At 38.5% G+C, this 24,792-nt stretch overlaps 1 protein-coding gene across 5 annotated transcripts in view; it reads left to right on the top strand.

Annotated features, from left to right (window-relative positions):
• Positions 1–2,018: 2,018 nt before the first annotated feature.
• Slc46a3 (solute carrier family 46 member 3) overlaps positions 2,019–24,792 on the top strand; it is a 29,239-nt gene continuing 6,465 nt past the window's right edge. Inside the window, exons 1-7 of one of the 5 annotated variants that reach the window (XR_003300734.2) lie at positions 2,019–2,257; positions 2,994–3,206; positions 8,624–9,494; positions 11,080–11,163; positions 16,695–16,851; positions 18,693–19,177; positions 22,187–22,228. Coding sequence is in view for 3 of the 5 variants with exons in the window: in XM_026388417.2 (XP_026244202.2) it covers positions 3,018–3,206; positions 8,624–9,494; positions 11,080–11,163; positions 16,695–16,851; positions 18,693–18,777 (1,386 nt within the window). In the remaining 2 variants the exon portion in view is untranslated. Of the gene's footprint in view, positions 2,258–2,993; positions 3,207–4,702; positions 4,930–8,623; positions 9,495–11,079; positions 11,164–12,971; positions 13,139–16,694; positions 16,852–18,692; positions 20,552–22,186; positions 22,229–24,792 lie in introns of those variants that run through there. The other 4 variants (XR_003300735.2, XM_026388417.2, XM_026388418.2 and 1 more) reach the window with 4 other exon arrangements.

The following is a 24,792-nucleotide window of genomic DNA, read 5'->3' as shown; positions in this document are numbered from 1 at the left end:
CTACACAAACACGTTCTGGGGAAATCCCAGTTCTGCCGCCCAATTCCTCTACCCCACCAGGCTTCTTTCCAAATACTTTTTGAATCTCAACGGGAACCCAAGCAGCGGGAACACCCTATTCCCAGCAGCAATAATCTTCAACCTCCAACTTCCCTAAAACCCAATATTGTCTTAAACCGGGAACGCCCTAAACTCAAGGAGCGGGATACTTCCTCAAACCTGATCAGCTCTAAACCCGGATCCGCCCTGGTCCTTGAGCAAGGTCACCTTACATGCAATGTCGACAGCAAAATCCATTTAACATGGGGTACGCTGGCAAGGAAATTTTGATGCGTCATTCCTACTTGGCAATGGCCCTCAGCACTAAGGCATAGATTATTTCCTCCCTTGTGTTCTTGTGGGTAGTCAGATCACTTTTTCTCTAGTCCATATCAACTCCTTCTGGTTAGAATCAGCTGTTCTTAGTGACCCTTCCCACTTTAAATACATCTCTAGTCTACCCCCTAGCAAAATGCACTTTAATTTTAAAATGTTACATCTTCGGCCTTGTGTGGTGGCACACATCTGTAATCCCAGGGATTTGAGAGGCTGAGGCAAGAGGATCACAAGTTTGAGACTAGCCTCAGTAAATCAGTGAGGTCCTAAGCAACTTAGTGAAACACTGTCTCAAAATGAAAAAAATAAAAAGGGCTAGCCATTTAATGGTAAAACAACCTGGTTAAATCTCCAATACCAAAAAAAAAAATTAAAAAAAAACATATATATATATATTGTCTTCACAGTAAATCATCTTATTCACTTTTGTCTATCTTCTTTCCAACATCTGTGTTCCATTGTTTGAAACATCATAAGTGCTTCATATATGCTCATTTGAAGAAACTGAGAATTAAGTTGGGGCAAGTCCAAGGCTACGAGTTATTAAGTACCTATGAGGACTCAATTCAAAGACTTTCGACATTCCATTCAGTGACATGAGTATCATTTAAATGGGTACTGAGAAAGAGAAAGTGGCTCTGAAAGCCAGGTTTGGAACTATCATCTGAGTCTGAGTTGCTGTGAGTTTTTCTAGACCCCAGTGTTCTGTTGACTAAAAGAACACCGATACCAGACAAGGCCATTCTGGACCATGAGCAAGACAAAAATAAGATCACTTCATAGAGATCTTAAGACAATACTTGAACATTGCCTAAGCCATAAAAAATGACAAATATTCATGACTGAGGCTTTCTTTATCAATTATGGCTTTAGCTTCCATCTGATTTTGACTCCTAGATAAGATTCATTAAGATACTAATCAAAGAGTGGTTACCTCCAGGCAGAAACCACTCAAGAGGAAAACCTTGTTTTTGTTCTTGAACAGTTTCCTGACTCAAGAATAGGAGCCCCTAGTAAATCGTAACACCTTCTTAGAGTTGCCCCAGGGCTCCCTACCTATGGATTCCTCCTTCCTTAAGAAGTAACAGTTTGAGGACATTGATGCTCCAGTTTCAGTGGCTCTGCTGTGTGTGTATGTTGAGGTTTTAATTACAACTCTATAAGACTTCTGATCCTTGCTTGACAAATAACGAAATGAGGATTTTAGAGATCTAATTATTTTTTCCCAAGGCCACCATCAATAGGAAAAGCCAGCGATCACATTGCAAAGCAGGTCTAACTTTGTGCCAGGAGCACTCTTTACTATACTCTCCACCCGCACTCCCTATCTGGTTCTCCTCTACAGGCTACTTCTTTCTGCCCGCACTTGCCCAGCCGACGGATGTACTACAGTGAGCTGCAGCCCAAAAGTGTCCCTCTGCAACAGATCTTCTGTGCGCTCCCGTAAACACGATATTCGGACTTCGAAATGCTTTGCGTTGCAGAACAGTTGCGCGCGCCTACCAGCAGCATCTGGGCACCCGGGCTCCACAGGGCTTCACCTTCGGCCTGAAGAGGCGGGAACACGAGAGTGACATGACAGCAAGGCGCACCAATCCCCGCGGGGGCGCCGGCCGCAGAGCCCAATCGCAGGACAGCCGGGTCGTACTATGACAGCGCAGACAGCCGCCCGCCCAGCTCCTCCGTGGGCCCCGATGCTTCGCGGGCCGCAGCTGAGTCACTGCCAAGAGCGGGCCCGGCGGGTGGCGGACAGGCTGGTCAGAGCCAGGAAGAGCAGCAGCCGCCGGCGCCTCCGGGAGCTGGCTGAGAGCAAGTCCGCAGGCCCGAGGAGGAGCCGGGGGCAGCGCAGTGACTGTCGCGGGTGTCATTCTGGACTCAGGAAGTACGCTTGTCTTGGTTTGCTTTAAAATAGGGTTCGTGTTTCCCCGACAGGCGAATTTCATCCCCTGCCCGCCCCACTACAGGTCCGGCTGCGCAGCCCCGGCCCTCTCCCCACCACCCGGGCTGAGTGGCCCTCGCAGCCGCCAGTGCCCCGGCGCTGGGAGCTGCCCTAGAGCCCCGCAGGCGCTGCGCCAGCGCGGGGCATCAGGAGTCTGACCCCGAAAATGCCGGACCTCCTAGCACGGCAGGCAGTCTAATCGCGGGGTGAGTTGCAGAAAGGAAAAAGAAAAAACCCTTCCGATTAAGAGTTTTGCTTTTCAGACTCCTTCCCTGCCCATTAATACGCAGCAAAATAACAACAACAGTTGCGTAACTGCAGTATCCTAAGGAAACTCCTTTGTTTACCTTATGAAAACCAGCTGGTGAGATGCAGTCTGACCACTGACTCACCCACAGCGGGGAGAACTGGGTAAGATCATCACAGAGAATCTTCTCCAGGGCGGCTAGAGTGTTAAAACGTCCCACTCTGGAACACGGAAAAGAGTGACGATCCCAGCTGAGTACTCCCAAGTAAAAGTGATTCTCCTAGGAAGGGCTCACTGCTTTTCTGTTCTCTAGTTTTCTTGTGTGATATTTACTCCAAAAATGTTTTCTAGCTTCCCCATCTTTGAAAAATTAGGCTCTGAGATAAGAATGCAATTGGTTACCTCTGTCTCTCTTTTTTTTTTTCCTATTAGAATTCAGCCACCTACCCAAACAATATGAAGATTTCCTACGTTGAACCTGCCATTCTTCTTAACTCCTTTGCTCTGTCTTTGATCTCTCCACTGACAACACAATACCTGTATAGGAGAATATGGGAAGAAACAAGCAACTACAGCTTTGCCCTTGATAACAATATTTCTGAGTGTGACAAAAACAAAAGCAGCCCAATTTTTGCAGTCCAGAAGGTAAGAAATTAAAATATCCCTAAAATGTAATTAAAGAGGGTATGACACTTATGCTTTGGCCTCTCAAGAATGACTATCAAAGTCCCAAATTGTAGACCAATAGCATTCACTGGGCTCTCATCTCATTTGACATTTCCCAACATCTGTAATCTGCCTTTTTTTTTTTTTTTTTTTTGTACTGGGGATTGAACTCAGGGCTCTCAACCACTGTGCTACATCTCCAACCCTATTTGTATTGAGACAGGGTCTTGCAGAGTTGCTTAGCACCTCAATGTTGTGAAGGCTGGCTTTGAATTTGGGATCCTCCTGTCTCAGCCTCCCCAGCCACTGGGATTACAGGCATGTGCCACAGTGCCCGGCTATAATCTGCCTTTTCTTCTTCTTCTTCTTTTTTTTTTTTTTTTTTTTTTTTGAGGGAGGGCGATATGGGGGGTCTTGCTTAGTTGCCAAGGTTAACCCAGAGCTCACCATGTTCCTGCCTCAGTATCCCAAGTAGCTGGGAGTATAGGCATATGCCATCACAACTGGCAGTCTGCCTTTTCTTGTGAGACGCTAGCTCTTGTTTCTCTTAGAAAATCCCAGCACAGTCTGAGATCTCTGCCCCCCAAAAAAATAATTTTAAAAAATAGTCTGAAAACTTTGACCAAGGCCTGCTGGGATGAGCTACTCGGTGGACACGGTGGATAGAGGCGGGTGAAACATGGTATGTCTTCCTCTCCCTTGTCCCCTTCCTCCCAGCACCCTTCTACTGCACCTGCATGTCAGTTTTTAGGGACTCCAGAAAGTGATCCATCACTGTAAACTGGCCAGAGGTCTGTCACTTGTCATCTGGTAGCATTAAGAAATCAGCCTTGACTCCCATATGTTGAAATGTGAGGACATCTGAGTGAGGAGTGCTCACTTTTGCTCTCTGGACACTGAAAACATTCAGCTAGACGTTATGGGGTCTTCCCACCTCCCTTACTTTGTATTTGTTTACAACAGGAGGTACTTTACCATCCTCCTGAGCCTTTCGATAGTTTTGGATAAAAGTCTACTGATGTCCAAATGCAAAAGAAGTGGCTGTCAGATGTGGAAATGCTTTCCTCTATAATGCCTCAAAAATAAACCATGCGTATAAATTCAGAACTCTTCCTCTTGGGGATTTTTTGTGATGGCAAGAATGGCGCTGCCACTCACAGAAGAGTTTAAGGAAATGGAGTTGCCTCCCCTGGCTCTGAGAGTCTGCCTGTGAAAGGAGTCTGAGGAGAGGAAGTGACAGAGAGCCCTAAAAGGGCTCGTGCCCACCCCGTGTCCCCCCAGGTGTCTGGTGGAAGCTAGCTGGGGCAAGGCCCAGGTGTTTGGCTCAGTCCCTGATTTTACTCATTTCCTTATTTCCATTTTCCTGAAACTGCTGAATTCTGAGCAGCTGTGCACACAGCAAGGTTCTGGCCTAGAGTAAGGTTGTAATGAGAGAAGGGCCAAGGGCCTCACTGAGCATTTTTTGTCCCTTCCAGGATGTCTCATTATACATCCTTCCCTTGAGCAAGAAGGCTCCATGGGATCATCATTCCTGTGTTTGGTTCTGTGTTTTCCTTCACCTGGCCCCTGGGAGCAGGCCCCCCTTGTTCCTGTGGGAGGGCCCTGGGCAGAGAGGACCTGAATATCTGCTGCAACTGCCCTCCTGGACTCAGGGAAGACTGGCCTTGGTCCAGCCATCTTGGTGGCGTCTGTGGCTAAGCAGGTAAAAAGTGCTAGTCCCCACCTCCAGCCTGGTCCAGCTGCTGAGAGCCTAGAGCAGTGGCCTCATTTAGAAGATTTTGGCCCAACTTTCAAACTGATTTGTTTTCATTTATTATTTTATTTATTTATTTATTTATTTTGTTTTGGGTCTGGGGATTGAACTCAGGGGCACTCAACCACTGAGCCACATCCCCAGGCCTATTTTGTATTTTATTAAGAGACAGGGTCTCACTGAGTTGCTTAGCACCTCACTATTGCTGAGTCTGGCTTTGAACTAGCGATCCTCCTGCCTCAGCCTCCCAAGCTGCTGAGATTATAGGTGTGTGCCACCATGCCCAGCTCATGTATTATTTTTAATTGGATTTATTCTCAAGAGAACATACTACTCTTGATCCCTTCTCTTAAAGATGGTATTCATAGACCCCTGATGCTTTTCCTCGGAGTGGGGAACTGAAAAACCACCTACTACTGAAAAACCACTCTGCTACTCCCAGCTATGACAGAGACAGAGAGTGCCATTTTGTAAAGAAACCACCATCACCTTCAGCACTTCCTTTGGGCCCCTTTTCAGGATCCTATCCCTGCTGTGCTCAGAGAACACCCTCTCCCTCTAAATCCAAGAGCAAATGTGTCCTGTTCTCTCAACTTACATCTCTACTATCCAGCTCTGCTGGTCGGGCTCTGGTTATTCCAAATTTAGGGCTTGGCAGACTGTTTTTAAAACTATAAGGATAAGAGATGTCACAGCATGGGGTGAGTCCCTAATAAAACAGATCAATCACTTTTTCAGCTCAAATTTTTCTTTGGTCTTCCTCCCCAAAAGATCAATTGTGTGTAAAAGGACAGTGAAAATTATGATAATTGACTCTTTACTGCTGTGCCATATTCATTTATCCTTCCTACATAACCAGTATGCACACGTGCCTAGGTATTAGCATGCAAGATACTATTATAAATTTCAGGGTATAGATAGAAGAATAAACCGAGCTCTCGCACTTTGCATTTGACATTTTGATAGTTTATATGAGTGAAAGTCTTATTTTTCAACTCATTTTGTATTAATACATACACATACATGTATATCTACAAACACACACTCATAGAAATAACATTATATTGATCGAACCTATTTTTCAAATCTTAAAGTATTCTGAGCCCTCTGACTGGAAGGGACATCTATATATTTCTCTTCAGCAATGGGGTTAATCTCAGAAGGACCTTTAACAAAAAGGCAAAGCTGTGGCAGGGTACTTTGCCTAGGGAACAAAGAGTGAAGGAATTCTGGGCATATTTGTTGATTTTTGTGAGGAAGGAATTTTTAACCTCCTTACCACTCTTTCCTTCTCTTGTTAAATTTGTTTCAAAGGAATAAATTGGCGACTAAATCTGTTCTGTTTAGACAGCTTTGAGACAGGGACTCTGCTACTGGAGAGGAGAAATGCAACAGATCATCAAGGTGTTCTTGCTCAGGAATTTGTAAGCCTTTTGAAAACCAACACAATCCCTTGTTACTTACTCCTACTTAGGAAAATGACATGGAATATTTTCTATTCAACTGGAATTCACTTATACATTTTACCCTATGAAATTGTAACTTCTTTAACATAGATTTACTGCTTTCCTTCATTTATTCTTTTTTTTTAAGAGAGAGAGAGAATTTTTTAATATTTATTTTTTAGTTTTCGGTGGACACAACATCTTTATTTTTATGTGGTGCTGAGGATCGAACCCAGAGCCCCGCCCATTCGAGGCAAGCACGTTATTGCTTAAGCCACATCCCCAGCCCTTCATTTATTCTTTCCTTAGGACATTGTCATTCTGTGCAATCTTGCATAGAAAATAGCATTTTTAAAACTTCTCCTATCTACTCTTATGTGATATGTTAACTATCTTCCTCCAGAGTTTAAACACACGCATGCGTGTGTACACCCACACGCACAATTTTTTTCTTATGTTTCAATTATGATTTATGGTGGAATATGCTTCGAGCTTGTCCTTGTTAAAATCTGTATTTTAAAATTCAGGTTACAGATGAGGAAGTAGTCTGTGTACAAGACTGGGTTAGGATTGGTAATAAAAAGAGGAAGACAGAACCTGGGTGGTGGGAAAGAAATGGGGAGGAGGAAACCAAAACTAGAACATCTGGTTTAGAAGCTGATTATAAGGTAACTTTTACTTATTTATTTATTCAATAAATGTTTACTTGATGGCACTGTATCTGTAAGAGATACAAAGATGTGCTCAGGATGTTTTATCCAGAAAAAGGAAACAGGTCAAACTGATTGAGCACTAACTGTGCTAGGGCCTTGTTTATTTTATTTTTTAATTTATTTGTTCTAGTCAATTATACATGACAGCAGAATGTTCTTCGATTCATTGTACACAAATGGAGCACAAGTTTTCACTTCTCTGGTTGTAAGCAAAGTAGGGTCACACCACTCATGCAATCATACATGTACCTAGGTAATGACGTCAGTCTCATCCCACCATCTTTCCTACCCCCATGCCCCCTCCCCTCCCCTCCTTGTTTATTTTTATATGTTTAGCATCTTATGTTTATTTTAAATGTAACCCTACCAATAGCCTGTGAAGTAGAGACATCATTCATATCTGTCAGATGAAGAAGCTATGGAGATAAATAATTTGGTCAGATCCCGCACACCTAGCAGCTTACAAAGTCCTTATTACATGACCATTCATTCATTATCTCCTGAGTACCTGCCCACCTGCCCTGTCCTTGGAGCTGGTGGTACTGTGGTGAAGAAGACTCAGTTCCTGTCCTCCTTTAGGTTATTCTTCTTGTAAGGAAGGAAACATCTGATAATTTTGTAATTCATTAATCATTTAGGCTATTTTCTGTATAGCACATGAATAAATCTTTTGTTTTCAATGAGCTTAATATTGCTCATTATAAAAATGGCACATACTCCAAATTTTAAATTTGGAAAATACAGATAAAAAAAATACAGATAGAAAGTGTTTTTATATCTCCCTAAATTCTTTCCATCAAATGACTAGTATGTCAGTCATCACAACTCCCAGTCTCAGTGTGTATGTACTCATCCATTGTCACCATTTTGGTCGTTGGAGGTTGAGTTTATGGCTAGCTATCATCTTTAGTTAATGTAAGTCCCCTTTATGGGATTTACCTTTTTAGTTCTAATATAGTAAATAAAAGAATAAGTTTCTCACTAATCTATTTGTGGAAATAGAAGTCAAAAGGGTAACAGAGCTCTTCCTAAATAAAGGCCTGTCAAATATGGCATCCATATGAGTTATTCACTCTCCTTTAGTGGGGACAGGAAGACCTATCACAGGAAAGGGTGTCATTCTTGCTTTGGAATAGTAGCCATGATCTCCCAGTGTGAACTCTTCATAGAAGGAAGAAAACTCATACTATAGCTAACATCACAGGCCTAGTAGTGTATAGGTCTTTCTTGCAAGAGACACACACCAGTACACACATTTTTCTTTTCATGGATTCAGGTGGCCACTTGAATATCATGACTGAGTGTGAATGATTATGTCACCTTTTGACACCTGCTTTGTGAACTGAATGAAGATTTAAGCTATGTCAGATCCCCCAACATGGACCAGATTCCCCACCCATGACTGACCGGCAATGTCAAGAAAAATATGCATCATGATATTTTTATGTGCATTGTATAAATTCACTGTCTTCTTTTTCTTTGCAGGAAGTTCAGGAAAAAGTGTCTTTATTTAGCCTACAGATGGAGATAAGTGGTTTAATTCCTGGCCTGTTGTCTACGTTCATTCTTCTATCTAGTAGTGATCGCCACGGGCGAAAATTCCCTATGATTTTATCTTCCGTTGGTTCTCTTGCAACCAGCATTTGGATCTATTTGCTTTCCTACTTTGCCTTTCCATTCCAGCTTTTGATTGCATCTACCTTCATTGGTGCATTTTGTGGCAATTATACAACATTTTATGGAGCTTGCTTTGCCTATATAGTTGATCAGTGTAAAGAATCCAAACAAAAAACAATTCGAATAGCTATAATTGATTTTATGCTTGGACTTGTTACTGGACTAACAGGACTGTCATCTGGCTATTTTATTAGAGAACTAGGTTTTGTATGGTCATTTTTAATTATTGCTATAGTTCTTACTGTTAACTTGACATATATTTTATTTTTACTTGATAATCCAATGAAAGAGTCTTCAACTCAGAATGTTACCATATCATGTAGTGAAGGCTTTAAAGATCTATTTTACCGAACTTACATACTTTTTAAAAATGCTTCTGGTAAGCAACGGCTTTTGCTCTGTTTGTTACTTTTTACAATGATCACTTTTTTCTTCGTAATAAGTGGCATTTCCCCAGTTTTTATCCTTTATGAATTGGGTCCCCCACTCTGCTGGAATGAAATTTTTATAGGTTATGGATCAGCTTTGGGTAGTATCTCCTTTTTGAGTAGCTTCCTAGGAATTTGGCTTTTTTCTTATTGCATGGAAGATATTCATATGGCCATCATTGGAATTTTTACCACCATAGCAGGAATGGCCACAGCTGCTTTTGCTAGAACTACACTGATGATGTTTTTAGGTGAGTTACAAATGCAGCCTTGGAACTAACTGTGTATTTGATTTTATATGAAATGAATTAAGTCTGATGGGACAGAACCTTTAATATAAAGCTCTCTATTCAACTCCTTCCAGTTGTCTTAAAGTTAAAAAGCTAGATTGCCAGAAGCAAATAAGATGAAAGCAAAATCTACGGGGGGTGGTGGGGAGTATTCCCTGAATTGACCACAATTTTCCAAATTTACATGTGTGCCAAAAAAAATGTTTTGGGAGATATTCTTTATATGAATGAGTTCTTCAATATAGCTTTCACCAATAGCCAGTTTACCAAAGTGAACATTTTTTAAAATGCTGCTAAGAAGGCTATTTCCCATAAAAATATTTAGAACAATTATATAAAGTGTATCTACTTGATTTATAAGAAAATTCATATTTGTTGAATATATTCAAGAAGAAATTCTTTTCCCCCCAAGTATTCTGACATTTGTCTTATGCTATTTTAAAAAATATTCTGATGTGCTCCACCAAATTAATTTTACCATCCAATAATACATTGCAACCAGAATAGAAATTACTGTTATAAATTTTATACAAAATCAGAAATCACAAATTTTGCTTCCAAAGAGATGAAGGAGGCAAGAAGTACTTGGGGTTTGCTCTGAGGGTCCCTTCTCCCTCAATACCAAAAGAATAGCTTCACATCCTTCAAAAGGAAAGTGTTTTAGGGGAGGTTTTTGGAAATCGACCTACTGGTCATTTCATGAATTGACTTGTGATGAATTGCTATTCAGCACACTGAACTGCTTGCTTAATTACATGCCTCAAAACTATTTTTATAGGGTTTGGGTGAGATCCTGCATTGGAAAGGGCTATGGGAACTGGGAAGCAGCACTTTGAGAAAGGCTAAATTTAGTCTTTTTTACAAAGGAAGTGTTAACCTCCTACTACCTAGTATAGAAGTAGTGTGACCGAGAAATGGCCTTAATTTCCACCAACAGCCCTAGGTGACCTTCAGCAAGTTACTTAACTCCTTTGAGCCACATTTTCTCATTTGCAAAATGCACATGATAATGCCTCATTCAGAGGAATATAATGAATATTAGTAACTACAAAACACTTCACACAATGCCCACTATTCAATAAATGCCAGTTTTCCTCTGTCTCACTAAGAACTGCCAAGGCCATGTAAGTTGATATATGAGAAAACACTTTGAAAACCTTAAAGCAATCTGCAAATATATCATGACATATTTTAAAAGGCTATTGATGGTTAAGGATCATAATTTAAGAACAGAGGCCATTTGTATTTATGAAGTTATTTTGACACAAAGACGAGCTAGCAAGGTGATAAGGAGCCAGTTTACCAATAAATGAGTCTGTGCAGTAAAGGAATGCTAACTAACACTGTATTAAGTCTGAAAAAGAACAACAAACAAATAGACAAAAACTAGCTGTCACAACTTGCTAAACAAGAAGTGTATAAGAAGAAGCTGCTCAGCCTCCATTGGTAGATCATAGATCTGGACCTAAAACTTACATGTTTAGACTGAGAATGTTTCCCATGTACAGTTACCAAAAGTGTTCTAATCCAGTCATTTCTCCCATAGTCCGGGTGCCATTCCTTTTCACTATTATGCCACTCTCTGCCCTGCGATCCATGTTGTCAAAAGTAGTCCGTCCTACTGAACAAGGTGAGTTTAAGTCATTTAAAGAATGGAATGAATGTATCAACAGAATGTACAATAGAATTTGATGCTTTGATAACCCTTTTCTGCCCAGATCTTTTGAATTAAGTGGTAAGCTATGTCAGGAAGAGGTTTACACTCAGGTAAAAGAGCCCCTTCCTAAGGCCCTTGTTTTAGAGAGCGGCTCTGGCCTTTCCTCTGGCTGTGCCCTAACCCAAGAGGAGACCTAAGGGTCAAGTGGATATGTCCACTGAGAGTCCAAAACACCTCTGCTCCTTCTATACTGTACTCTGGCTACCTGAGTCTCCATAATTTCTATCCATACAACTTTGAGCTCATGCCCAGTGAATGTCTGCCTGATCCTCTTCCATGGATATACCCCCACGTGCTCTCCTCTAGACCAGAGAATCCAATGGTGACTCTTCATAGGAAGGTCTGACCAAAACTTGGAATCATAGAACAAGCATGTTGACACCCATGTGTAGTTGACCCTTCCTAAGCAAGATGGATCAAGGAGTAGAACAGAATGGGGGTGGGCTGCAGGCTAGGGACAGAGGGCCAAGGGCCAACTCTATCATGCTGTCTTGTTCCTACATGGAATTCTAAAAAGTTCTAAGAATTCTGCATTTGTGCTAGGCCTTCCAGATCATTACAGAGATATGTTTTCCACAGTAGAGAAACACAATATATTTTTTAATTAATGGTTCTTTAGCCAGATTGGTAACTTAAATACAGTTGACTCTCAATATCTGAGGGAGATTGATTCCAGGACCCCTTTCAAACACCAAAATCCACAGATGATCAAGTCCCTTAAGTAATACTATATATTATATGCACATAACCTGCACATGTCCTCCTGTGTACTTTAAATCATCTCTAGATGGCTTACAATTCATAACACAATGGAAATGCTATGTAAATAGTAGTTATACTACATTGCTCAGGAAATAATGACAAGAAAATGATGTCTGTACATGTTTAGTAGAAAAATAACCATCAAATGCCTAACTATATTTTTTTATGTACGATGGGTTGAATCTTTGGATGTGGAAGCTGTGGATATAGAGGGCTGGCTGTACTTAGACTATATATGTAGACTTCAAATTATATCCTTACTTGGGACTCAAATCAGAATCCTACAGCAAACAGGATCCCACTCAACTAGTTTAAATCAGAGACTTCCAGGAATGATGGTATAGGCACTGTGGAGGTCCCCAGAGAGGTGCCCAAAATAGGGAAGAAAGAGAGAAAACACACTATAGCCTTGTTCTCCTCCTTCATACCTTTGACATAGCACAATAGGAAATTGGACCAAGAAGGATGTCCTAGTCATGTCATATGAGGGTCAGCCTCCCAAGTGTAGATCAGGGAACAGGGGCCCAATGGTTGAAAGGGCAGACAGAGAATAACCAGCACAGAAAGAAGACAAGAGTTAAATTTATAATTATAACTAGTAGATATTAGCATATGGGGTTGTCCTCCTGTCCTTCTGTATCATATGAATATTATTAGACATAGGTACTTTCTTTTGTATCATATCAGTCTGGTTCTTATTTGATTATTTATGGAAAATTCCTAAGTGTGCTTTTGTATTTATGCCAGTTTAGTCAACACCAAGGAAAGCTGCATAATTCAATAACTTGAAAATATATTTCTTGATTCTTTTCCACTCATAAGCTGTAGCTGTATAGTCAAACAGCTGTTTATAGACCACGTGATGATGGTTACCTTGAGAACCACTTAGGAATATAAAAATTGTTATTATACTATGTAAAAATCTACCTGCTTCCTTGGATTATGCATTGGTTTCTTAGATATGACACTAAAAGCACAACAAAAGAAAAATATAAGTACATTAGACTTCAATAAAGACTTCATTCAAAATCTCTGTGCTTCAAAGAACACTATGAAGGAAATGAAAAGGCAGGCACAGAGAAGATTTGCAAATCTATGTCTGATAAGGAACTTGTATTCAGCGAAGGTAAGAATGCTTAAAACTCGATAAAAAAAAGACAAACAATGCAATTAAAAATGGATATAGGATCTGAGTGGACATTTCTCCAAAGAAGATAGGTCAATAAAGCAAATGAAAAAAAAGTAGGATATCACTAACCATCAAAGAAATGCAAATCAAACCCACAATAAGGCACACTTGGATAGCCAAAGTAAAAAAGATCATAACAAGTATGAGTGAGGAAGTTGAGAAAGCGGAACCTTCATCCACTGCTACTGGGAATATAAATTGGTACAGCCACTTTTGCAAAGCAGTTTGGTAGTTCCTCAGAAAGTTAGTTACCTTATGACCCAGCAACACCACCCCCAAGTATATACCAAGAGAAATGAAAACACATGTCCAAACAAAATAGAAGTATTATTCAGGATAGCCAAACAGTGGACACAATGTAAATGGATATAGTATATCTGCCAATAAAAATAATTAATGTTCTGAAACATACTATAATGTCATGAGCGAACTATGAAATCATTATGCTAAATGAAAGAAGCTAGTCACAAAAGGCCACACATTATTGTACAAATGTGACTCAGTTTACAAGAAATATCCAGAATGGGCAAATTCATAGAGACACAGAAATTAGATTGAGGTTTGCCAGGAGCTGGGGAGAAGGGAAGAAATTGCTATTGGGCATAGATTTTCTTTTGGGGGCGATGAAAATATTACACATGTAGAAAATAGTAATGGTCTCACAACTCTGAATATACTAAATAATATACTAAATATATAGTACTAAATACTGAATTTTGCACTTTAAAAGAGTGATCTTCATGGTATATCAATTATATTTCAGTAAAGCTGTTAAGAAAAAATGTTTACATGCTTTGACTTAAAGATAAAATGAACTTGTCAAAATGTATGTTTTTGTTCATATTTGATAGAGTTTATAAAGGCTTTAAAAAAATCATTTCATTATTAACTATAATTGCCGATGTCTTGGGGGGCACCAGAATCAGGAGGCACCACAGCTTTGTAGGTTCAAACGCAATTCTTTATTCCGGATCTCACACCAGCCTCCACACACGTTCAGGGGCAATCCCAATATGTCCGTTCCCAAATCCTACTCCATGAGGCTTTTTCCAAATCCCATTTTAATCTCACGAGAACTCAACGGGAACAAGCAGCAGGAACACCCTAATCCCAGCAGCCATAATCTTCAACTTCAACTTCCCTAAAACCCATATTCTTAAACTGGGAAACGCCTTAAACCGGGAACACCCTAAACCCAAGGACCGGGATACTTCCTCAAACCTGCAGGATACTTCCTCAAACCTGGATCCACCCTCGATCACCTTGAGCAGGGTCATCTTACTAAAGCATACATGCAATGTCCCATGGAATGTCCTCTAAGCAGTATGGGGTACGCTGGCAAGGAGATTTTGATGCGTCATACCTACTTGGTAATGGCCCTCAGCCATTTTTTTTGTTCATATTTGATAGTTTATAAAGGCTTTTAAAAAATCATTTCATTATTAACTATAATAACATTGAAAGATGCTTAGGTTGCATTTGGGCGTTTCTTATTCAAAATTGCAATAACTTTGTGAATTATGACTCCATTATTCTAGGATAGTGTAATTACTCTTTTCCTTACTATAAATTAAGAAGTACTTTGGACAGTGTTAAAATTTCTATAACTAAATGTATTCGTATCTCTTGTTATTTTTTAACAATAACCATTTTGTGAAAATATTATGTATTTTATAATAATCAGAGGAAGGGGAAATACTGAGAGGCTTTCAGATGCCCTCACTCTCTCTTATATTAAATGAGAAAGGGGAGGAGCAGAGGTGGAGCTCAGTGGTTCAGCTTGTGCTTAGTCTGTAAGAGGCTCTGGGTTCAATCTCCAGCACCAAAAAAAACAACAACGACAACAAAAAGAAGGTGAAAAAAATGGGGTAATTATTTTAAGCTCTCTGTGCTAGGTGGGCACCATCACACACACCTGTAACTTCAGTGACTCTGGAGGCTGAGGCAGGAGGATCTTAAGTTCAAAGTCAGCCTCAGCAACTTAGGGAGGCCCTCAGCAACTTAGTGAGACGCTATCTCAAAATTAAAAAACAAAATGTAAAAAGGGCTGGGAACTTAGCTCAATGGTAAAGCACCTCTGGGCTCAATCCCAGTTAGGAAAAAAAAAATCTTTGTGTGCTGTACAGATGTGAAATTCATACTTCAAGCCATCTTGGACTAGCTATTTTGCCTTTGTATCACTCATGAATTCCTTGTGATTATAAGATTATAAATTGAAACACAATAAGACAGGCTTGACCTTTTGAGTTCTGTTGGATTAAAAAAAAAAAAAAACAACTTAGAATGTAAACTCCAGTGTCCTTACTGAATCCTACTGATCTCTGCAACTACTAAACAAGTTGAACTGCTCAGAAACATTCAGCAACAAGCTAGAGCTACTTCATAATAGTATGTGTATCAGACAGATAGTGCCCTGTCTGACCTGCTTCCCATGAAGAATGGATTAACGCCCTTACATAACAGAACTAGCACTGAGAAGTCTGCATTCCAGAGCACAGCATTATTCTTGGCTATAGCAAGAGATCGCAAATAAAGAAAATAATATTGTAGTTGGGCAAGTAGGAGAACTCCTTTCCAATTAAACTGACTTAGCATATTATCATAAATCCTGGAGGCAATAAATCTATATGCTACTTGATGACTGATAATTGGAGTCCTGAATTAAGCTTTTATTAATTTACTAGACAAATATTTATTAAATATCTACCATCACCAGGACAGCTGGGCCCTGGGGACATAGGAGCAACCAAGAAATGCACTTTGCATTGACAGAGCTTTCATTATAGCCAAAAGAAGATATATAAATGACTACATATTATTTTGTCGAGATAGATTTATGTTCTATAAGTGCATATCCTATTGTTTAATGAAGAACTTGAAGAATGTATTAGATTGTGTCTAACAGAATGGAAAGGTTTAAATAGAAAATCAGTATATAGTCTAAAAGACCCTGGGGATAATTAGATGATAAAGTCTACAGAAAGCAGAAACCACATAGGAACATAGACTGAGCATAGTCATGTCTGTCTGACATGCTCACAAAATTTAGTACCTAGTGATGCCAAGTATAACAAAGAAAGAAAGCACATCAAAACAACTAGCCTATCTTTGGAGGTTTAACTCTTCACTCAGTATAGTCTTGGATTCTAACTATGGCAAAAGTTGGTTGAATCATGTGCATTTCTCTCAGATTATGAGCTTGGACTGTCCACTCACTTATTTTATGAACACATCTACCTACAGTGGAACTCAGCTACTTTGTTTTCAACATCTTTCACACTGACTCCTAGGAGAGATGTTTGTCTGAACTTTTTCATCTGCAAAATGGGTCACTGACTTCTCAGGAATTTTGAAGGAACAGATTTCATTCACCATCAGTGTCCCCCTGTTTGCAGTTTTCAATGAATAACAATTTTTCTTCATCAGCTTTTCTTTCTTGTTTTGTAATCTGGTCTTTTCTGCCCCCTCTCCCACACCCCTGTACCCCACACAGGTACCCTGTTTGCTTGTATCGCTTTCTTAGAAACACTTGGTGGAGTCACTGCGGTTTCTGCTTTTAATGGAATTTATTCAGCCACAGTTGCTTGGTACCCCGGCTTCACTTTCCTGCTATCTGCTGGCCTGTTGTTCATTCCAGTGATCAGTCTATGGTATGTGATTATTATTTTTAATCATTTTATCAAAGGGCATCTGAATTAAGTGGTAAAGCGCCCCTAGGTTTAATCCCTAGCATCAAATAAATGAATAAACAATTTATTAATTTAGCCCCTAAGAATAGAGATTTATATTTAATCTAAGAATATCCCTCAATGGTCAAAGATTGCTGTCTTAAGATTGACTTTAATATGGATTCTTGAATAAGTGAGAAAAGCAGAGAGAATTGAGCTAAATATTGAGAGCTCTCTTTCCTGAGCTTGTTTAGTGACTCCCTTTTAAATTGTAAATATTCAAAAATAAATAAATAAAATGTAAACAAATAATACAAAGCACAAAATTCTGTTCATAAATAATACATATTAGAGCTGTGGTTGTGGCTCAGTGGCAGACACTTGCCTAGCACATGTAAGACGCTGGGTTCGATCCTCAGCACCACATATAAACAAATAAATAAATGTCCATCAACAACTAAAACTATGTATATATTTTTTAAAATATTTTTAGTTGTAGATAGACACAACACCTTTAATTAATTAATTTATTTATTTATTTATTTATTTATATGTGGTACTGAAATCAAACCCAGTGTCTCAAATGTGCTATGCAAGCACTCTGCCACTGAGCCACAACCCCAGCCCTAAAAATATTTTTAAAGACACTAATTCTTTAAAAAAAAGTACACAAATTAAAGAGATCAGACATAAACATAGATGAAATACTTATTTCTTCCTGTTTCTCAATTAACAAAAAAATGTTAGCCATTCAGATAAGTGGTCACAAAATCACCCAAGTGTATATATATCAGTGATCTAAAAGGGCATTAACCTGCCTCTGCAGAGCTTTGTCCATTTCACATGGCTGCATAGCATGGTGACAGGAATCAAGGGACAGGAGTCACAAGAAGCCAGGCCTTCTCTGCTTCTCCTAAGCACTTTGGGGTCAGGCTGTGAGTAAGGGAGAAAGCTACCTCCAAGCAGTAGCCTTAGGCATTCTGCCAGGACTGAGAACTCCAAGAAGGGCTGGCCCACGTTTTCATAGTAGGCACTTGATAGATACTGTCTCAGCTGAATTCTGATACCTAGATCTGTATCAGATGGGGTATAGTAGGATTAGAAGTTCCTCTAACAAAAAGTATATTTACTAAGTGTCTTTAAGAGACCATTCAACTATTGAATTATCAAAATTATAAATTCATGCCGTGCCATCAAGCACATGATGAGACAGTCCATCTTATAGGTTGTTGGTAGTTGCATGATTCAGCTCTAGCACAAGGCAATTCAGAATGGGTATCGAAAGACGTGAAAAAAGTTCACAGTGATTTGTCCAGTGATTTCTTTCTTCACACATATATAGCTATTTTGTTAGAAATGGATGGGTAAAAAGTAGTTATCCTATTAATAATGCTTTTAATAATGAGGTAAGTATAGATGGGCGTCTGAGTCTTTTTTTAACCCTATACTCTCAATATTTTCAAAATCAAAATTACATATTGTTTTAATTATTTCCAAATGTCCTAATGCCTAGATTCAATTCCAACTTTTAAACAGGAACTTCAGTAATAGCTTTAGTTGTAAGTATTTTATGGGGACTCTACCAAGGAGACAGCAGGACTAATGAGCTATTTTAGCAATCCAGAAGAAAAAAACTCATGCAAATTTTTAAATTTCTGAACACAGTGCTTAATGAGTTCATTGGATTCAAAATGCCAATCCTGCTATGCACAATTCCATAATTTATTAGAAGCCCTGTAACCATGGAAAAGACTAGAAGGACTAGATTGCTTATTCATGCATTGCTTCAATATGCACTTCACAAGGCCTGTTTGCTTTTGTAGGGCTGTCAAATGCATAAACTGGAGGGAGGAGAGCAATGCACTTCTTGTACAGGAAGAGTCCAGTGATGACACTTCAGACAGGTGACTGTGTACAGTGATACACCCATCATATCCTGAGACTCCTGAAGAATACAGACTAACTGCACGATCGGTGCTTGATTAATAGTCAACATTACATATCCTTCCTTTCTCATAAACCCGACAATCGGAGAAATAGCACCTGGCTTTCGCTTTGAGCACTTTGTGCTCACCATGCACTCTATTCCCAACACAAGGAAGAACAATCTTCAAAACACCTTGCACTTTTGGACTTACAAAGAAACCACAACTAAAAAGTGGAAGGAGGGATTAAGAAACTGACATGGTCAAAAGCAATAATTTCGCTGACATACTCTAGTCTCTCATGCTGAAATCAAGGAGAAGATTTTTACCTCACTTTCTTCACTGGCAAAACAGGTTTCTGACCTGTCTCAGGGATTTTGAAGGTACAATGAAAAATTATATTGAGTAACTCAATGATATGAAAATAATGGTGTAAGTTATAAATATTTATCATTTTGTCTACTCCTGAGTATTGCTTTGTTTCATGGAGCCCATCAAGGTACAAGCAATAGACAAAGCCTTTAATAGTACAAGATTCTTAAAAGAGAAGCACTTTAAAGCATAATCATGCCACACAGGGATCACTGAGGAAACATGAGACTGTAGATAAAACTGTCCTAAATAAATTTAAAATCTGAGTAAACTGCTCATTGTGGACAAAACCCCCTAATTATATTCATTCCTTAAGTCAGTAGAAGGACATTCATATTCCATAAACCTTGGCTGAGAATTCACTTCTAACCTTTCTTACCCACTTCTTGCTCATCCTCCCCACTGCACTGAGAAAGGCATTCTAAAACGGGTTTTGCACTTTACAAATTAGAATTCTTCAGTAGCTGTCTGGAAAATGACCAAACAAGTAAACTACCACAATTTTACCCCTCTCTATTTCATAGTGAAATGTTCATTCTGGGCTCTACCATAGTCCAGGAAACACCATGCTCTCTCAAACCTCCATGGTTTGTGGGTACTTTTTGGCAGGGGAGGGGGGAGGGGATACTAAGGATCGGACCCAGAGACACTTAACCACTGAGGCACATCCCCAGTCCTTTTATTTTTTATTTTGAGACAAATTCTAATTTGCTTAGGACTTTTCCAAGTTACTGAGGCAAACTTCAAAATTGCCTTAGCCTCGCAAGTTACTGGGATTACAAGTAGGCACCTTAATGCCTGGCTCCATAGGTTTTTTTGTTTTTTTGGTACTAGGATCTGAACCCAGGGGAACTATACCACTGAGCTATATCCCCAGCTTTTTTATTTTATTTTTTTGTGGTGCTGGGGATTGAACCCAGGGCCTTGTGCATGTGAGAGCTTTTTAATTTTTTAAGACAGGGCCTCACTAAATTGCTGAGGCTGACCTTGAAGCTGTGATACTTCTGTCTCAGCCTCCCAAGTCACTGGAATTACAGGCATGTACCACCACTGGCACTGGTGCCCCCATGTCTTTTTACAGTTTTATTCTGTCTTAGCAACAATATTGCTTCCTTTGTAGTCAGTGTTCTTGATATTTGGCAATAATCCCCAAGTCCCTGCAGGACTCCCATGCCTTTTGTATATACAGTACCTCCATCCTAGTGTTTTCTACTGTCTTGTAATTCTTCCTCCTATTGGACAATCATCTCCTTGAGGACCGGAACACTCTGATTACTTACAATAATAATGCTTAATAAATTTGTGGGGCCAAACTAAATGACTATAAAATTTTATTTGTATTTGTAAAAATCATTTAAAACTATATATTTAATGTCCTGTGAGGATAACCATGCCATAGTCATTAAACCAACCTTGCAAAAAATTGCAATATATTCTAGGGTAGTTGATTTATACTATTTTCATAGATACTTCAATAACTTCAATTTTCTAAGTTGTCATTATAAAAACACAAATGTATTGAAGTGCCATTAGTTGGTCAACTTCTTGTAATCTTCTAAAAGCAAATACAGTCTTCTGTTTGATAGTACTGGTGAGGAAATGTTTTTTGTTTTTAACTGTAAGGTAGTCAATGATTGCTTGACCAGCAAATGGTACTTGTGATTTAATATACTAGAAATTCTAATTTCCAAGGCCATTCCTTTTAGGTTTAGCTAATGTCTTCCAGGCTGAGGGCCCATGTAATAACTGATGATTTTCAGATTGATTGATTTTTGTTTTTCATCCTATTCAATACTCTTTTCAAACCAAAATAAAAAGTAGATTGTGGTTTACCAAGTGCTTTCTCTATACTTTAGTATCTTGGTAACCCTGTAAAATAGATCTTCATTTTCTTCATTTTACAGATGAAGTCAAGGCTCAGGGAGATTTGGCTTGGATGGTCATTTAGCTAACCATACTGCAGTATTACTGTACACGAATGGACTGGACACTACTGAGGTTCTCCATAGCTAGGGTGTGCACAGAAAAGATTATAATCCAAAAACAAGGGACTGTACCATGTACAGTATGAAGTGCCCAAAACACATGAAAACACATCAGTACTCCCAGTATTCAGCTACACAGCTTACAATTATTGCTTTTTTGAGGTTAGGCAAAATGGTCGATAAAGTACCTTCTAGCTCAGTGTTCATGATTTTACATATTTCATCTGAACTGAAGAGAGCACAGATTGGTATTAATATAGTTAAGGATTAATAGGTAATATCCCAGTTGAGCAAACATTCTTGGGTATTTTGAGGGACTGAATTCAAGTATCTCAGGGCAAAAATAGAGCAGGAATGAGCATACCCATCTCTAAAGTGTCTACTCTAAGAGATAATTACTAAATGTGATGCTAAAGAGATGGAGGAAAATATTCAAGACAGAAGCAAACCACAACAGCTATCATCTAATCTCTATAATGTAACCTGATTGTCTAAAAAAAGAATATTAAGGAATAATTAGTCTTTATGAAGTACAGATAAAAGGAAACCGGAGATGCTGGAATGTGTACTGTATCACTAAATAACTGCTATATCACTAAGTCATCTCCTGATTACTCATTCAATATCCACAAATCTGGGTAATAAGAAAAAGATGTCCTTAGTTCAACATTCTTCTAAAGAAATGCCTGCATATCAGAAAGAAAAAAATGTCCTGGCCTTATGCCAGATTCAAATCCATCAACTACAATGGCGTCTTAGAATCTATTTTTTAAAAACTCCCCAGGTGACTGATACACATTCCATCTGGGAACTACTGCCTGGATAACTGTTTTCAACCCTAAATGCACATTAGAATAATCAGTGTGATTATAATATAAAGCCTATTCTAGGTCAATGTTTCTGAACCTTGCCTGCCAACTCAAATTACCTGGGGATCATTTAATACTTCCAATGCCCTGGTCTCAGCCCAAACCAACTAAATCAGAATTTCTGGGATTGAAATCTAAATAGATTTTTTTTCTTCCCTTTCTCCAGGTGATTCCAAAATGTGGCCAGGATTGAAAATCACTACTCTAGGTGAGGGGTCAGCAAACTGTCTCTGTAAAAGGTCAAAGTGTAGATATTTTAGGCTTTGTGGGCCACACAGTCTGTCATGCTACCTAACTCCATATTATATCACAAGGCAACTGAAGACAGACATAAATAAACGGGCACAACTACAGCTATGCTCCAATAAAATCTTATTTACTGAACAAGCAACAAGCTGAATTTGTTGACATAGTCTACCTACTGGAAAGGTATCTTTATTATAAACACTGCCACTATGGGATGCATACAATAATATAAACATAAAATATAATAGTGGCACTTTTAATATAGTGCCCAGTTTGGTGGGGGTTCAAAGTCAGTCTCATTTGCCTCACTTAAGAGAGAGACTAGTTCTGGTTATACCAAAAGAAGGAAACTGATTGACCTATGTAGCCTCAAATCATTGCTTAGGAAATGCTTTGTCAGGGAGGATAGATAGCTGGAGTGTGACTGAGATGGGGCCTAGCCCAATTGGTTTCATTGCCAAATATTTAAGGAACAAATAAATAAATTCTATACAAAATTTTCCAGAAAGTAGAAGCAGGAAATGCTTCCCAACTCATTATATGAGGTCATTATTATTATGATGCAAAATCAGACAAAGAAACTATAAGAAAACTCTTGAACATAACAAATTCACAACAAAACATTAATAACTGAACTATGGGGTTTAAGCAGACAACTCAATCTAGGTCAACATTTGAAAATGTCATATTGTAATACGTGGTATTAATAGGGGGGAAAAACCACATGATCATATACAAGGATATAGAAAATATTGAACAAAATTCAAAGTCCACTCATGATAAAAATTCTCAAGAAACTAGGAATCAAGCTGATAAAAGCCATCAAAAAATATTTAAAGCAAATAATAATTTATGATAAAACAGTGGCTGCTTCCCCCCAAGACTGGGAATACAGCAAGGAAATTCAATCTCACGACTCCAATTCAGCACAATCCTAGAAATCCCGGTAATAAAACAAGAGAACGAAATAAATGGCAAGTAAATTGGGAAGGAAAAAGTGAAATTGTTATCTGCATATAACAGAAAGTTCTAAAGAATCAATTTTAAATTTAAAAAGGAATCACTATAATTAATAAGTTAATTTAGAAAAGTCATAGAATATAAAGCCATTATACAAAAAATATTATATTTCAATATGCTACCAACAAATGACTGAAAAAAATTAATAAAGCAAATCATTTAACAACAGCATCAAAAACAAAATCAGAATAAATTTAATAAAACAGGTACAAGACCTGTACTGAAAACTACAAAACATTGCTGAGAGAGATCAAAGAAGACCTAAATAAATGGAAAGATATAATATGTTCATGGATTAGAAACACAACATTGTTAAGATATCTAAATTTATATAAAACTCCTAGAAGAAAATATACAAGAAAATCTTTGTAACCTTCTGTTAGAAAACACATTTAGATAGAACTCCAAAAGCAAAAAATACAAATACATACAAATAGATTAGATTTTATCTAAATTAAAATTTCTGCTTTTGAAATACACCATTAAAAAATGAAAAAGCAAGCCAAGACTCCAGAAATATTTGCAATAATAATATATCTGACAAATGTTTTATACTGACAATTATAGATGACTTTTGACTCAATGAGGCAAACCAACCAATTTAAAAAGTAGAACAGATGGGACTGAATGTAAAACAAGTCAAAAAAAAAAAAAAGATACAGTACTCAACAACTCAACACCACAGGTAAATTTTAAAAACCTTATACAAAGCAAAAGAAACCAGAGATTGACTAAGTAAATAAATACTGTATGGTTCTACTTTTATGAAATCTGTTAAAACAAATAACCACCAGCATCAAAAAACAGATGAAAGGTTACCTAGGGCTCAAAGCAGGAGAGACAGGGATAAAAAAGGATAGGAAAGAATTCTGGAAAGATGAAAACATTCTATATTTTAATTGTTATGGTAATTAAATAATTGTGTGTACATTTGTCAAAACAGATAACTGTATAATTTGAGTACACATTTTTATGTAAATTATACCTCATAAAGTTAAATTTAAAGACTATTTTGGTACTTTGGAGAAAGAAAGGTAGCAAGTTGTTAAGGTCTGTAAATAAGTCAAAAATAACACCTGGTATTTTGCCAGAGAAATGTTAGAGTTCATAAACAAGTCTGGATGGTGCCTGGCAAAATGTCAGAGGGAGTGGTTTGAGAAGTAACAAAAGCGAGCCATTAAGTGTGGAGATTCCTTATTGGTTGATTGATGTATCTAGTTTATGCTAATTAAGATAAGCTGTGCAAAATGTATAAATAGCTCTGTTGCCCTACAATAAAGGGCTCCCATTCCTGCTGTATCAACGTACACAAGTTATTCGTCACCCCCCCCCTTATTTTGCTGCAGCAAGTAAAGGGAGAATTTACATAAGCAAATGACTCAACATTCCTGTCTCTCAAAGTTTGATTTATTTCTTCTCTCTTATATCAGTGGTCCTCAAAGAAGATCCTTGGGTTATTAGCATCACTATTGCCCAAAAACTTATTAGAAATGCAAATTCTTAGGC

This window comes from Urocitellus parryii, chromosome 2, assembly GCF_045843805.1.
Source record: "Urocitellus parryii isolate mUroPar1 chromosome 2, mUroPar1.hap1, whole genome shotgun sequence".
NCBI lineage: Eukaryota > Metazoa > Chordata > Mammalia > Rodentia > Sciuridae > Urocitellus > Urocitellus parryii.
The sequence above is the reverse complement of the archived record's forward strand: the minus strand, read 5'-3'. Positions and strand labels throughout refer to the sequence as shown.